The sequence below is a fragment of the Cheilinus undulatus genome, linkage group 7 (assembly GCF_018320785.1).
Source record: "Cheilinus undulatus linkage group 7, ASM1832078v1, whole genome shotgun sequence".
NCBI classification, from domain to species: domain Eukaryota; kingdom Metazoa; phylum Chordata; class Actinopteri; order Labriformes; family Labridae; genus Cheilinus; species Cheilinus undulatus.
In genome coordinates, this window is record NC_054871.1 from 2,395,052 (window position 1) to 2,408,620 (window position 13,569).

The 13,569-nt window shown below is 38.1% G+C and overlaps 2 protein-coding genes across 2 annotated transcripts in view; both read left to right on the top strand.

Annotated features, from left to right (window-relative positions):
* Window positions 1-1,365: 1,365 nt before the first annotated feature.
* Window positions 1,366-8,334, top strand: LOC121511753 (zinc transporter ZIP3-like). The gene is made up of 3 exons (XM_041790525.1): window positions 1,366-1,416; window positions 4,295-4,582; window positions 5,796-8,334. Exons 2-3 carry the CDS (start codon window positions 4,376-4,378, stop codon window positions 6,534-6,536), a joined length of 948 nt encoding a protein of 315 aa, XP_041646459.1. The 5' UTR covers window positions 1,366-1,416; window positions 4,295-4,375; the 3' UTR covers window positions 6,537-8,334.
* A 4,747-nt stretch (window positions 8,335-13,081) lies between these two features.
* Window positions 13,082-13,569, top strand: part of LOC121512184 (excitatory amino acid transporter 5-like) — a 48,832-nt gene continuing 48,344 nt past the window's right edge. The window contains exon 1 of the mRNA XM_041791335.1: window positions 13,082-13,154. Coding sequence (XP_041647269.1) covers window positions 13,082-13,154 — 73 coding nt within the window. The remainder of the gene's footprint in view (window positions 13,155-13,569) is intronic.

The window sequence follows — 13,569 nt, forward strand, 5'->3', positions numbered from 1 at the left end:
CATTTCATATTTTCAATTTTGCATTGCTCAATTATGGCTTCAGTCTATTATTTAGACTTTTATTTCATATTTCAGCCTTTTACATTTATTATTTTGACTTTTTGTTTCATAATTTGACTTTGTCAATTTATTTTTACTTTTATCTCATATTTTGAGCTTTTCAATCTATAATTTAATTTATCTAATGATTTCGGCTTTTTAAATCTAAAATTTAGACTTTATAACTCATATTTTGACTGTCAATTTATTATATTCACTTTTTAACTCATATTTTGACCTTTTAAGGTATAATTTTGACTTTTTATCAAATCGTTTGACCATTTTAACTTATTATTTTGACTTTTATTATCTAGAATATAAAGAGTAAAAATCATTAGATAAAAAGAAATGTGGGAAATTAATTTGTGTTTTCATTTCATATTTTAAATTGTGCATAGCGCAATCACAACTTCTTTCTATTATTTGGATTTTTATACCATATTTTCACCTTTTACATTTATTTTCACTTTTAGCTAATGTTTAGGGTTTTTTCAATTTTTGATTTTGTCAATTATTTTGACTTTTGTGTAATATTTTGGCTTTTTCTATTTATGATTGACTTTTTATCTCATATGTTCACCTTTTCGATTGATCACTTTGAGTTTTTATCTCATATTTTGACCTTTTGGGTGCACCATTTTAAATTTAAGTCATATTTTGGCCTTAAAAACATGGTTGTGACTTTCTTTTTTTTAATATTTTCATTTTAAAAGCATTATTTTAACATCTAATCTTGTCTTTTGACCTTTTGAACAAATAAATAACTTTGACTTTCTTTTAATACCAGTTCATGAGCCTTTTAAGTAATCATTTTGACTTTTTAAATCTCAAATCATTTATCATCAGTGCTTGCCCCCCCCCCCCCCCCCACACACACACACACACACAATTTATTACTAGTGAAAATGAGGATAATAGTTTGGTTAAATGTGGATGGACCCTGTTAGGCCTTCAGGTTAGACCTTAATTCAGAATCCAGCCCCTGCTGTGATTGAGTTTGACAGCCCTGCATTTTAACAACTGCCTCACTCTTCATATGAATCCAATATTAGTTTCTAATTTAATTTAGATTAGTGTTTAAGGATTTTTTCCAGGTTAGATTTCATCCATGAAACTTCCTGAAATGAATACATGTTGTTGATATTTTCCTTGGGAAAAGTATTCTTGTATTAACTGTACAGCTGTAAAAAAATGTCCTTTTCCCCCTTAATCACTGAACTGAACATTACATCTGTAGTCTATAATCACTGTTGCTGTTGCTCCTCCTCTCTGAGCTACGTCATCAGAAGGCCAACCAGTCGGCGCCAAGAAAACTGATGACGTCTAGGAGGAAGTACTTTCATACACCTGCTGCTGGAGGAGACGGAGGCTTTTCAGGTAAACACGGACCCCTGTCATTTTTTCAGAGTGTACTTTATATATTTTAATCTAATATGTCTGCGTTTGATGAAGGGCCGAAATAAAAATGGCTGCTTCACTTTACATTCGTATTTATTTGGGTTAGCCTTCATACCTGCAGGGGGGCTAACCGGCTAACAACAGCTAGCATAGCTTCAACCGTCAATGTTACGACAACTAAACAGAGCGGCCCGGAAATAAGATAAATTTGTCCTCCGTGTATATGAATGTTTGTATAAGACACTGTGAGGATTCAATTATAACAGAATAATTTAGTCAGCACAAAACGTGTCGCTGAAAGAGTAAACCAACATATTGCGTTAATTGAGTAGTACGTTCAGGAGCGTGTTTTCTGCTCTTTTATTTTGAAGGGGCTCACAGGAAGCAGGTCTGACGTTGGTTGAATAGTCTTACAGCACCTGCAGCAACGACATGAACAACGGTTTTAAAACGGACAAACACACGAATACGGGTTTAATCGGCAGTTATCAGCCGTTTATTTGACTTTACAGAAGTTTAATTGCTGGTGACGACCACTTTGTGATGACGGGTTTAAATAGACCGTGGAGTTTTCTTTGTTTTCGTTAATTAGGAAATAGTTTGAGGAAACGTTGAGCAACATCAGGATGGCTCCATCTGTTCTGATTTTCTGCCGTGCATTCTGCTGTTTTTGATTTTATAACCTAAAGCAGGGGTTTTCAAAGTGTGGGAGAGTGAGCCTCCGCTAAGAAGAAATTTTTCATTTGGTGGACCCCCACCCACAAAAAGGATTCAAATTGGGGGGAAAATAATAAAGACCTTTCAAACATTTATGTCTAATCTTTAAACATTTTTAACATTAATTTATTTTGGATATTTTGGTTTGCAAATGTCCTTAAACATCTGCCTTTCCCTCTTATTCAGTTATAATGCCATTAAATACCCCTTTTTCATATTTCTTTTGGCCATTTTACAACTTCTTTTCACAACGTTTTCCCCATTTGCCCATTTAAATTACGCTTTGCCATTACATACCACTTGTTTCCTCTTTTTTTGCCCATTTTTTGCCACTCTTGACTGCTTTTTGCCCATTGAAGTCACTTTTCACTCATTTTTTGTCACTTCTCACCCATTTCTGCTACTTTCTGACCATTTTCCCACTTGTTATCCCCATTTTCACCCATGTTTTGCTGCTTTTTGACCATTCTTGCCACTTTTCACCTCTTAGATTGTGGCTCTTGCAAAGGTATTTTTCAACAATTTTGCTCTTTGGTTGAGTAACACTGCTCTATAACATAGTCCCTATACTAACGAGAAGTCTGTCCCTTTTACTCAATGCTCAGCAGAGGTTCGCAAAGCAAATCTCCTTTTTCAGGTTTATGGTTCCAGGCCTCCCCTGAAGCTCTGTGGCGCCCCCCAGGGGAGGCCCGCCTCAGACTTTGAAAACCACTGATCTAATAAAAAATAAAGTTTTGGTACTTGTAGCTTTATATACTCAAAAGTTTCTTTTTTTCCTTAAAATATTAATGAAGCCTCTTTAATTGAATTTCTTAAGAACAGTGTTTTAGAGAAAAAGCACTCACCAAGAATGGTTGGGAATTGGTTGCACACCGAACAGAACAAATATGTTGGTAATGACAGAGTGCGGGAGATTTCCTTAACTTTTATAAACACCAAATACATACTTCAAGCGTTTTTCAATGGAAGTTCATCTCAAGTATTACACTGATTTGTAATAAACTCAAACATCTGGGTATTTTAAACAAAAACATTTAGAAAATTGTATTCCCAAAGTAATATTCTATAAATCTAGTTTTACTGGTACATGTTATAAAGCTAAATGTCCTTTGCTCCTCAGTTTCCTTCCCTTAGACCAGGAGTGTCAAACTCAATCACAGCAGGGGCCTGTTTCTGAATTAAGATCTAACCAGGGGGCCTAACAGGGTCCACATTAAACCATACTGTAAACCTCATTTTCGCCAGTAATACATTATGGGGAAAAAAATAAGCACTGATGATAAATGATTTTAAGATTCAAAAAGTCAAAATAATTAGTTAAAAGGCTCAAAACTGAGATAAAAAGTCAAACTTATTCGTTCAAATAGTCAAAACAGAAAATTAGATGTAAAGATAATGTTTTTAAAAGGCAAATATATAGCTAAAAATGAAAGTCACAATCATGTTTTTAAGGCCAAAGTATGACTTAAATTTAAAACTGTAAATCCAAAAGGTCAAAATATAAGATGAAACGTCAAAATTAAAAGTTGAAAAGATCAAAATATGAGATAAAAAGTCAATTTTAAATAGGGAAAGCCAAAATATTAGACAAAAGTCAAAATAATTAATTGACAAAGTCAAAATATAAGATAAAAAATCAAAATAATAAATTATAGAAAGCCTAGATATTAGCCAAAAGTCCAAAAATACATGTAAAAAGGTCAAAATATGGGATAAAATCCCAAATAATAGAAAGAAGTCATAATCGTGCTATGCAAAATTGAAAATATGAAATGAAAACACAAGTTAATTTCCCACATTTCTTATTATCTAATGATTTTTACTCTTTATATTTTTCACATTTTTATGACTGAAGGAATTTTGATACCATCATTGCTAAGTTTACTTTTTTATACTGAAAGAAAGCTGCCGACCTCATATTTTAGGGCCAGTTATAATAAGAATATATTACCTTGTGGGCCCAGTATGACTGTACCACAGGCCGGATTTGGCCCCCGGGCCTTGAGTTTGACACGCCTGATCTAGACCAAGTATGATTTGAATTTCTTCAGCTTTGTTATTTTTAAAAGTGTTTCCCATCATCACTCTTGAGTCTCTTTAAATTACTATCCTCCACTAATGCCTCCCTCTCTGCCCCCAGTTTTGGTCCCAGCAGCACCAGTAGAGATGTCCCAGCAGCACCAGTAGAGCTGTTGTAATATAAGCTGGGCGGAGCTTCAGGATGGACATCCTGGTGGCGAAGCTGCTCGGCCTGCTGTTATTGTTCGGCCTTATGCTGGCAGGCGTGTTGGTCCCGGTGCGCCTCCTGCTGGTCGACTACGACAAGGCACAGCGATACAGGAGAGCTCTGTCCCTCTGCAACTCGTTTGGAGGCGGCGTTTTCCTCGCAACGTGCTTCAACGCTCTGCTGCCCGCCGTCAGAGACAAGGTAACACTGACAAATGAAAATGGGACCTCTTTTTCATAGCATTTGTACTGAAAACGTATCTGAGTTAAAGTAAAAATCAGTGGCTGTGTTTCTGTGCCCTTCGATCTTGTGGAGTTCCCCAAGGTTCTGTTTTTGGTCCCTTCCATTCCTTCCTTTGCCTCCTCCTTCTTGGGTTGATTTTTATAAACATGGAGACCACCTCTATGCAGACGACACTCAGATTTACCTGTCTATAAAAAATGATGTCAGCTCAACTGGACATCCGCTAGGCCAGTGTTTCTCAACCTCGCTCAACCAAGGAGCCAAATTGTTGAAAAATACATTTGCAAGAGCCACAATCTAAGTGGTGAAAAGTGGCAAAAATGGTCAAAAAGCGGCAAATACTTGGAGAAAGTGTTTGGGTGAAAAATGGGTGGGAAGTGACCAAAACATGAGGTAAAGGTGGCAAAAATGGTCCAAAAGTAGTAAAATCATGGCAAATATGAGTGAAAAGTCACTAAAATGGTAAAAACCAGAAAAAAGGGTGAGATTAATAGGCAAAAAGTGACATTTAATTGCAAGGCAACTTAAATGGGTGAGAATTGGAAAAAAGGGGCAAAAAATTGCAATAAACAGGATAAAAGTGTCAAAAATTGGTAAAAAGTGACAAAAAGAAGTGGGAAAAATGGGCTTAAAGTGGCTAACACTGTGAGAAAAGTGGGATAGAAGGGCAAAACATGACAAAAATGGGTGAGAAGTGGCAAAAAATGAGTTACAGGTGGCAAAAATGGTCGAAAAGTGGCAAAAATTTGGCAAACAATGAGTCAAGAGTGGGAAAAAGGTGGGAAAATGGACAAAAAGAGGCATTTATTTGCAAAAAGCAGGATAAAAGTGGCAAAAATTGGCTAGAAGTGGCAAAAATTGGCTAAAAGCAGTAAAATTGGAATAGAAGTAACAAAAAATTGCAAATAAGGGCAGTAGAAATATACAGACAAAAATAGAGGTTGACAAATAAGTTTGACAATTAAAGCCTACTGTGTAAGCGTGGGAAACAAACGCAATGTTATTTGCAATGTATAATTTCTGAGGTCAAATTTTTCCATTTTAGGGTTTTCTGGGGGAATAATGTTTCAAATTACAGCTTAAAAGAGCCACAAATAATCACAAAAGAGCCACACGTTGAGTATCACTGTGCCAAACTGTCTAAAAGACAAGGTCGGTGTTTCCTCTCCAGGTGTCAGACGTGTTCCAGCAGCTGAAGATCAGCAGCGACTACCCGCTGGCTGAGACGATGATGATGCTTGGCTTCTTCCTCACCGTGTTTGTGGAGCAGACCGTGCTCACCTTCAGGAAGGAGAAACCGTCCTTCATTGACCTCGAGACCTTTAACGCTGGCGGCTCAGAGGCGGGCAGCGACTCTGAGTATGACACGCCCTTCATCTCCTCGGCGCGTGGGTCAGCAGGTGGGCGGCGCTCACACGGACACCAGCATGGGCACTTCAGCCCTGCAGAGCTGGCAGGGGCGGGGCCTCTACGGCTGGCCAGCCTGGTCCTGGCGCTGTCGGCCCACTCTGTGTTTGAGGGTTTGGCGCTCGGCCTTCAGGAGGATGGCGCCAAGCTGGGCAGCCTCTTCCTAGGCGTGGCTGTGCATGAGACCCTGGCCGCCGTGGCGCTTGGAGTGAGCGTGGCTAAGGCGTCACTTGGGATGAAGGATGCGGCAAAGCTGGGTGTCACAGTGAGCCTGATGATCCCTCTGGGGATGGTGGTGGGGATGGGCATCGAGTCGGCGCAGACGCTGGCAGGGAGCGTGGTGTCGGTGGTGCTGCAGGGACTCGCCGCCGGAACTTTCCTCTTCGTCACTTTCTTTGAGATCCTGTCGCGAGAGCTGGAGGACAAACAGGACCGGCTCCTCAAAGTGCTCTTCCTCATCCTCGGATATGCGGCGCTCGCCGTGCTCGTCTTCATCAAGTGGTGACAAACAGGAAGCGCATGCACAAACACAGCAATACCAAAGTAAAAGTCTGCAGGAACATCTGATATTAGAGATTGAAATGTTTTTTTTCCCATAAGAACTCCAACTGTCTGACCAAATAGTCAAACTAAATTTATTCAGGAAATTTAACAAATTGAGGCAACACAAAGACGACTGTTACGACCCGGCTCGTGGGGAAAAAGGGAAGTAACAAAACCAGATGGAATTGGTTAAACCAAAAATTATTTAATTACAAAAGAGGTAAAACTGTTTTACAACATGTGGAAAACAAGAGGTAACTGAAAGGACCGGTGCATGTTGATCCTACCTGTAAAAGAGTATAAAGGGGGACTAAAACTAAGGTTTAGCAGCTAGCTGACTAGTTTGTGAAAATAAATAAAAATAAACCTAACTGCCTACTCTATCTACCCAAATCTAACATCAAAAAGGAACAGCACCCCTAATTCCTAGTGAGACTAAACAATAAAAGCAACCTAATGTGCATGTGTGTGTGAATTAAACTAAACTAAATTCCTGGCCCAATCTTAAGTGAACGAGTACCTCATAAACAATAACAAGTTCTAATTAAGAACAATTTACAAAGATAACCAGCTGTAGTTAACAAAGCAAATACTAAGTTCTAGTTAGAACAATTCAAAGTTAACTTCAAGGGCTATCTGGACAAGAGGTACAGGGGCAAGCTGATTCTGAACCAAGCTGCCGCAGACTGGTGTTTCAGGGAGCTTTTGTAGGTGCAGGTCCTCTCTGATTGGCTAATTGCTTCAGCTCAGCTGCACACCAATCAAGCTTCTCAGCTGGCAGCACAGGTGGATGACATTACCTGAAGATCACAGCACCCTCACACAAATACACCCACATACACACACAGAACACTCCACAGAGGTTAATCTCACACATAGGAGAGGGCAGCTGGGGCCGTAACAACGACCTACTAGGCGCTGTGACGTCATTGATGGGTGTGGTTACAGGTGCAACTTAAAGTCAGTGATGTGCAGAAATGGGTCTACTCTTAGTTTACACTCCACTCTCCTTTGCACATTACCATCATCATCTGCAGCTAATAAACCAGAGATCGCTGCCTATCGAACAGGGAATGTCTCTAAAAATAAGTACAACCACATAATTGGCAGAAAAAGTAAAAAACAACACACGACAGGCTTCCTTTAATGTCTCTTCTTGATGTCAGAGATGTTCTGCAGAGTTATAAGAGCGTTAAAGTCAAAACACTAACAGTAAACCTTCATATTATCCAGAATAATCTATATACTGTTACATGATGTTATTGGTGTTATTGGAGCTCATTTACTGACTTTATAAACTGCTGGGTAGTTTGTGTAAATCTATCAGGGATCAATAAGGTTCTATTCATTTTTTATCATTATTTATTATTGTTATATTTTATATTAAAAAGGTGATTCTACAAGTTAAACGTGGTGAAGCTTAAAGTATATTCCCTCTAGGTGAAATAGGAATACTGCAGTTAATATAAGTGCTAAAAAGTTGTTTTTTGAGTAAATGTACTCAGCTTTCCTCTTTGCATGGAAGCCCAAAGTAGACATACATCCATACATTTTATTTAACTAAGTTTACATGATGAGTTCATTTTAGTCTTCTGTCAAGGTCTCAGAATGATTACCTCATTCTCATGGGAAAACCTAACCATGCAAAGCAGATGGATTCGCCCGTTTCCGTGTTTCTCACTGGTGATTCCATCTTGCAAAGCTCCCATCTGAACCGTTTGGGCCCGGTTAGAAAGCGATAGGACCAATCAGCGTCGAGAGGCAGTACTTTCGGGTGCGGTGGAGTCCTGACGTAAGTAAGCAGCGACAAGAGGCCGGTGCAATTATGGTGGAAGAGATTAGCGTGGATGCTGCTAAAGAGCCAGTTTTATCACAACTTGATGACATTTCTTCATTACAAGAACAAAGAACAGCAGTGAGTTGTTTTCTTTTCAAAAATGACAGAAGTCGTGTACTGACATGTCAACAGACGGCTATGCAGCTCTAGTGGAATTTACTCCTCGGTAGCGTCTACGTCACGTGTTTTGTTGCTCTGATTTACCCGTCCAATCACCCTCTGAGTTTTTTTTTTTTCAAAGGCTCTGCCCTTTCCCAAACGCTGTGTATGAGAGGTTTACCAGATGGACGTGCAGAACAAATCCATCTGGCATGCCAGGTTAGGGAAAACCAGCGTTGTTATCCTAGAAAAACAACATAAAGGCCCGTGTATAAGGGCCACTTTACATACAATACAGAGTCATGTATGGGTCCAATTATGCAAACCTGAACCTATGGAGCTCAAAACCAATCAGAACACTGTTTCTCTCTCACACATTAGTTAACACATACTCATGAACACATGCAATGAATGCATACTTCTGTTAAGACAACTGTAAAAGGACATAATGAATTAAACAAGGGCGAAACAATGTTGAAAAATATTTTATTGTGATCATTTTGACTCATTTTGCAAATTTGATATAAATTGTGTTGAAGGGAATTCTCATATTTGATAAGAAAAGCATTCAAAAATGAACAGAGTAGGACTTTTGTAGACTTCTAAAAAATGGCACTTCTATGATCGAGTCTCTGCTGCAAAACATTTTTAACTGGTGTTTTGACACAACTTTCAGGTTAAAGAAATATTTCATCTTCTGCCATTTGAAAATTGCGCAGGCCATATGGCAATATAATCTGATTTTGGATTAACTGCACAGCATTTAAACAGGGTTTTAGGCCTAACAGGGTTAAAATTTTGAAGAATTTGGTTAAAAGACAACTAATTTGTAACTGTGCGTTTAATCATTTAGATGCCTTATTTTGCTCATCCCAGACCTGACATAACTGAGAATTTCTCTTCATTGTGAGTTTTGAGCTGTCCCTTAACATGTTGAGAGAAAAAGCAGCACAGACAAGGCTGATGGAGGTTGTGCCATTTTTGCCATCTTTTCCCCCTGGTTAGGTAATGATCATGCATGCTGAGAAAACAGTGACATACTGGGCAACGGGCCTTATGGGCTCTGGATCTGTAGACTGCTTTACAGCTGCTTCAGACTGGATGTGTGTTTGCTGGGTTTGACAGCTGTGGTGTGTATGAGCTGCATGCTGGCTCCCTGCTGTCACAGCTCTGTCTGTCTTCATAAGTTTTACCTCAGTGATTTTCACTACAAGTCAAATAAATGAAGTTCAGGTTAAAAGTATTTTGTGCAAACATGGCGAGTTTTGGGCAGTTTTCTCTCATCCACTGAAAAACCAACACTAAGCTCGGATCCCAGGGATAGGGGATGCTAGGCAGGACAAAAATGTCCATGAAAAAAAATGCAATTTCTTTGGTGTTTATTCACCAGATTTTCTCTCAAATACTTTTCCGTTTTGGTGGCGTGCTCCTGGCTCATTCCTTTCTGGTTAAAAAAAAAAAAAAAAACATTCACCTTGCTTGGTGCCCGTCCCATCCTATCTTACCTGCCCATAATATAGATGCCAAAATACTGACGCTATCAGAATAAAAGCTATACTTACTGCTCAAATACTCCAAACAATAATATCAAACTAAAACATCAAGAATCCCCCCCTCCTGTACTCCTGAGTCTCCTGAGTCTGGATCCTCACTATCATGACAGAAAAGTAAATAAAAAGTATGATGATGTATGTCCCCTTAGGGCTTCCGTATCTCTGTGAAGGTCATCTATAAAGGTAAATATTTATGAAGGCTTTTGTGTGGACTGTCTGTTTAATAAACCTGCTGTTTTATATTAAAATCCGTTTCTGCATTTAGATGAAAAAAAATCAGATCTGCACCAATTTTTTTAAACAAAGGTTCAGAAAACATTTATATGAAATCATTTCTATTTTTATGATTTATCGTTGGATGTTTTTATGTTGTGATCCTGAAGTTTTTGTATTCATGGTGTTTTTTTGTCCTCTCATCGTTGTCTGGTGTTTATTCTGTGTCATCAACATTAAACAGATTATTATACTTGTTATTAAGGGCATCTTTGATTTTTGACCTGTCTGATTTTGTCTGTTTTTAGAGCTCTGCTTTGTCCCGTTTATCCTCACAGACGAGTCAACAGGGAAATGAACCTAAAGAGAATCACAGGACTACTGAGCGACAGATATTCACCTCAAATGAGGAAGACAGGTGACTTACTGTGGAGGTGTGATGGTTGTTAGTGCTGGACAGGGTGGTGGAATCCTGTAGATCACAGGTGTCAAACTCATGGCCCGGGGGGCCAAATCGGGCCCGTGGAACGATTATATCCGGCCCGCAAGATCGTATCATATTCTAACTGGCCCACCAGTATGAGGTCCTCCAGTATAAAAATGTAAACTTCAGCTTGATTATTTAAAATATCCTTGTTTAGCCATGAGCCATAAAAATCTGAAAAAGTGAAGAGTAAGAAAGATTTCATAAAAAACTCAAAAAATGGAGAAAGAAATTAATGTGTTTTATTTTGTATTTTCAATTTTGCTTCTCAAGATTACAACTGAAACTTATGATTTTGACTTTTCATTTCATACTTTGACCTTTTCAACTCAGAATTTGGACTTTGAATGTCACATTTTTAGCTTTTAGATTCACAATTTTAAATTTTAAGTCATATTTTGACCTTTTCAACTCCGTACTTTGGCTTTTTAATCCCATATTTGACTTTTAAAAACATGATTTAAATTATTTTCTCATATTTTGACATTTTGAATGAATAATTTTAACTTTCATATCATATTTTGACATTTTACAATCCCAATTTTTAATTTAAGTCATAATTTTAACTTTTTAAGACATCATTTTGAATTCTAGCTCATATTTTGACATTTTCAACTCCTAATTTTGGCTTTTTAATCCCATATTTTGACCTATCAGACTCACAATTTAAAATTTTAAGTCACATTTTGACCTTTCAAACTCATGTTTTAAACTTTCTCATATATTTGCTCTTTAAAACATTATTTTTCTATATTTAATATGTTCTGATCTTTTGGAATTTTTATCTCAGATTTGAGCCTTTAAACTTACCATTTTTATTTTTATGAATTTCCAAATGGTTTATCATCAGTGCTGTTTTTTCCATATTTTATTACTGGTGAAAATAAGGTTGACAGTAATGGTTAAATGTGGACCCTGTTAGGCCCTCAGATTAGACCTGAATCCAGAATCCGGCCCCTGCTGTAGAATTAAACAAAGAACTGCATCATATCCTCCTATTCTGCTAAATCAATAGATAACAGTATTGATTATTTATTTAGAAAAAAGGAAACCAGTCACAAATGTGTCAATTTTCACATTAAAAGCTGACAAAATCATTTCATGGTTTTCTAAGGATTTGTTGACATCATGCATCACAAAATCCAATTAAAGGGTTTTGAGGATGTTTAATTTTTTTCTTTTTAATGCTCTATAGTTCTAAATAGCTATGTTTTATAATATTTCCCTTTAATGCCCTGATCTTATTTCAGCTTTAATGGTTGCTGCTTTGTTGTTGTCCTTTTGATTTGTCCAGCAGGGGGCGACAAAACACCAAAGTTACGTATGAAGGTGAAGGTGAGCTCCTCTCTCTGAGTTTAAGGTGACAGCTTACAATTAAAACTAGCTCAAGGATGATTTCACTACAGCTCATGATCTGATTTTAAAATAAACATTTAAGCTCATTCAGGAAAGTACACAACACAGGAAGTCTGATAACAATGAAAGGAACCAGTGGAGCTTACAGTTTATTGATATCTTCCTGACCGCCTCTCTCCTGCTGGAAGTTCTGTCTCTAATAATTACATGATTTAAAATATCTGTAGGGGCTGCATGGAGGCGCAGTGGGTTATACTGTTGTCTCAATAAGATGCATCCTGGTTTGAACCCGGTCAGACAGCACCCCAGTGTAGAGGAGGGTTGAATCATTTCCAGGTACTCCAGATTTCTCCAGTAAACCAAAAACATGCTTGTTAGGTTCATTGGAGACTCAAAATTGTCAGTAGTGGGGCAGGGCTGCACGCAGATACACACACACACACACACACACACACACAATTTTCATTACATTTTTGCCACTTACTATTCCATTTTAAACCCTTTTTTCCTACTTTTGTCACAATTATTAGATCTTCCTCTAAAGACATGAGTTTTTTCTGCTTTATTTTCTGTCATTCTGACATTTGTTCATTGCTTAGCTATGAAGTCTGGCTTTGCTTTCCATCTTGGAGAACGCTCTAAACCAGCCATTCTCAACCTTGGGGTCCCGACCCCAACTGGGGTCCCGAGATGATCTCTGGGGGTCGCCAAATCATTTTGGAAAAATATAAATGCACATAATTAACGTTAAACTACATAATTTTAGACAATGAGTTGTTTTAGTTGTTTTCTGATTCATTATTTGTCAAAAATTCATTGTCTCAACTGAGTTAATACGATCTGAACTATGCACAGGAGATTCTGTTCAGTAACAGCGGAAAAAAAAGAAACAAAGGGAAAGAAAAAAAGCTCTCATTGTTGCTTTAGCCACAGCTGCAGCAAGTTTGCTAGCTACCTGATGAAAAATGGAGCAATTGGCTTCACAGAAAAAGTTTTCCAGCTCAGACCTGGGTCAGCAGCAGCAGAAGGGGTCTCAAGGTCAGTCACCAGAAACCTAACAGCAGCTCCACCACCTGAGAAACGTAAGGCCCTGGGGCGACACCGGCTGATATCAGAGCTTCGAGCTCCGTAAATATCAGCCCCACTTTTTGAAATATGGCTTTTCATGCACGAGCAGAAACAACACGGAATACGCAGTGTGTTTTCATGTTAACAAGCTCCCAGCGACAGAAATGTCCAACATTTTTCTCCCCCCTGTGTTTTCTTAAGGCTTTAATTAGTATGTGTTGATATTGTTTTCTTTAATTTAAAAGAAAAATAAAGTTTGCGTTATTTGTTTGCATGTTGACTGGCTCAACTACCAGCAGTATGATGTGATGTAGTGAGCATTGTTGGTCACGCTAAAGAGTTATTGTGATGCTGCTACATGTTATTTAATAAATCCAAAAGCAAT

Coding starts and splice junctions, on each gene's coding strand:
- LOC121511753 (XM_041790525.1), top strand. CDS start 4,376: ATGGACATCCTGGTGGCGAAGCTGCTCGGCCTGCTGTTATTGTTCGGC. Junction 4,583..5,795: donor TGCCCGCCGTCAGAGACAAG/GTAACACTGACA, acceptor TTTCCTCTCCAG/GTGTCAGACGTGTTCCAGCA.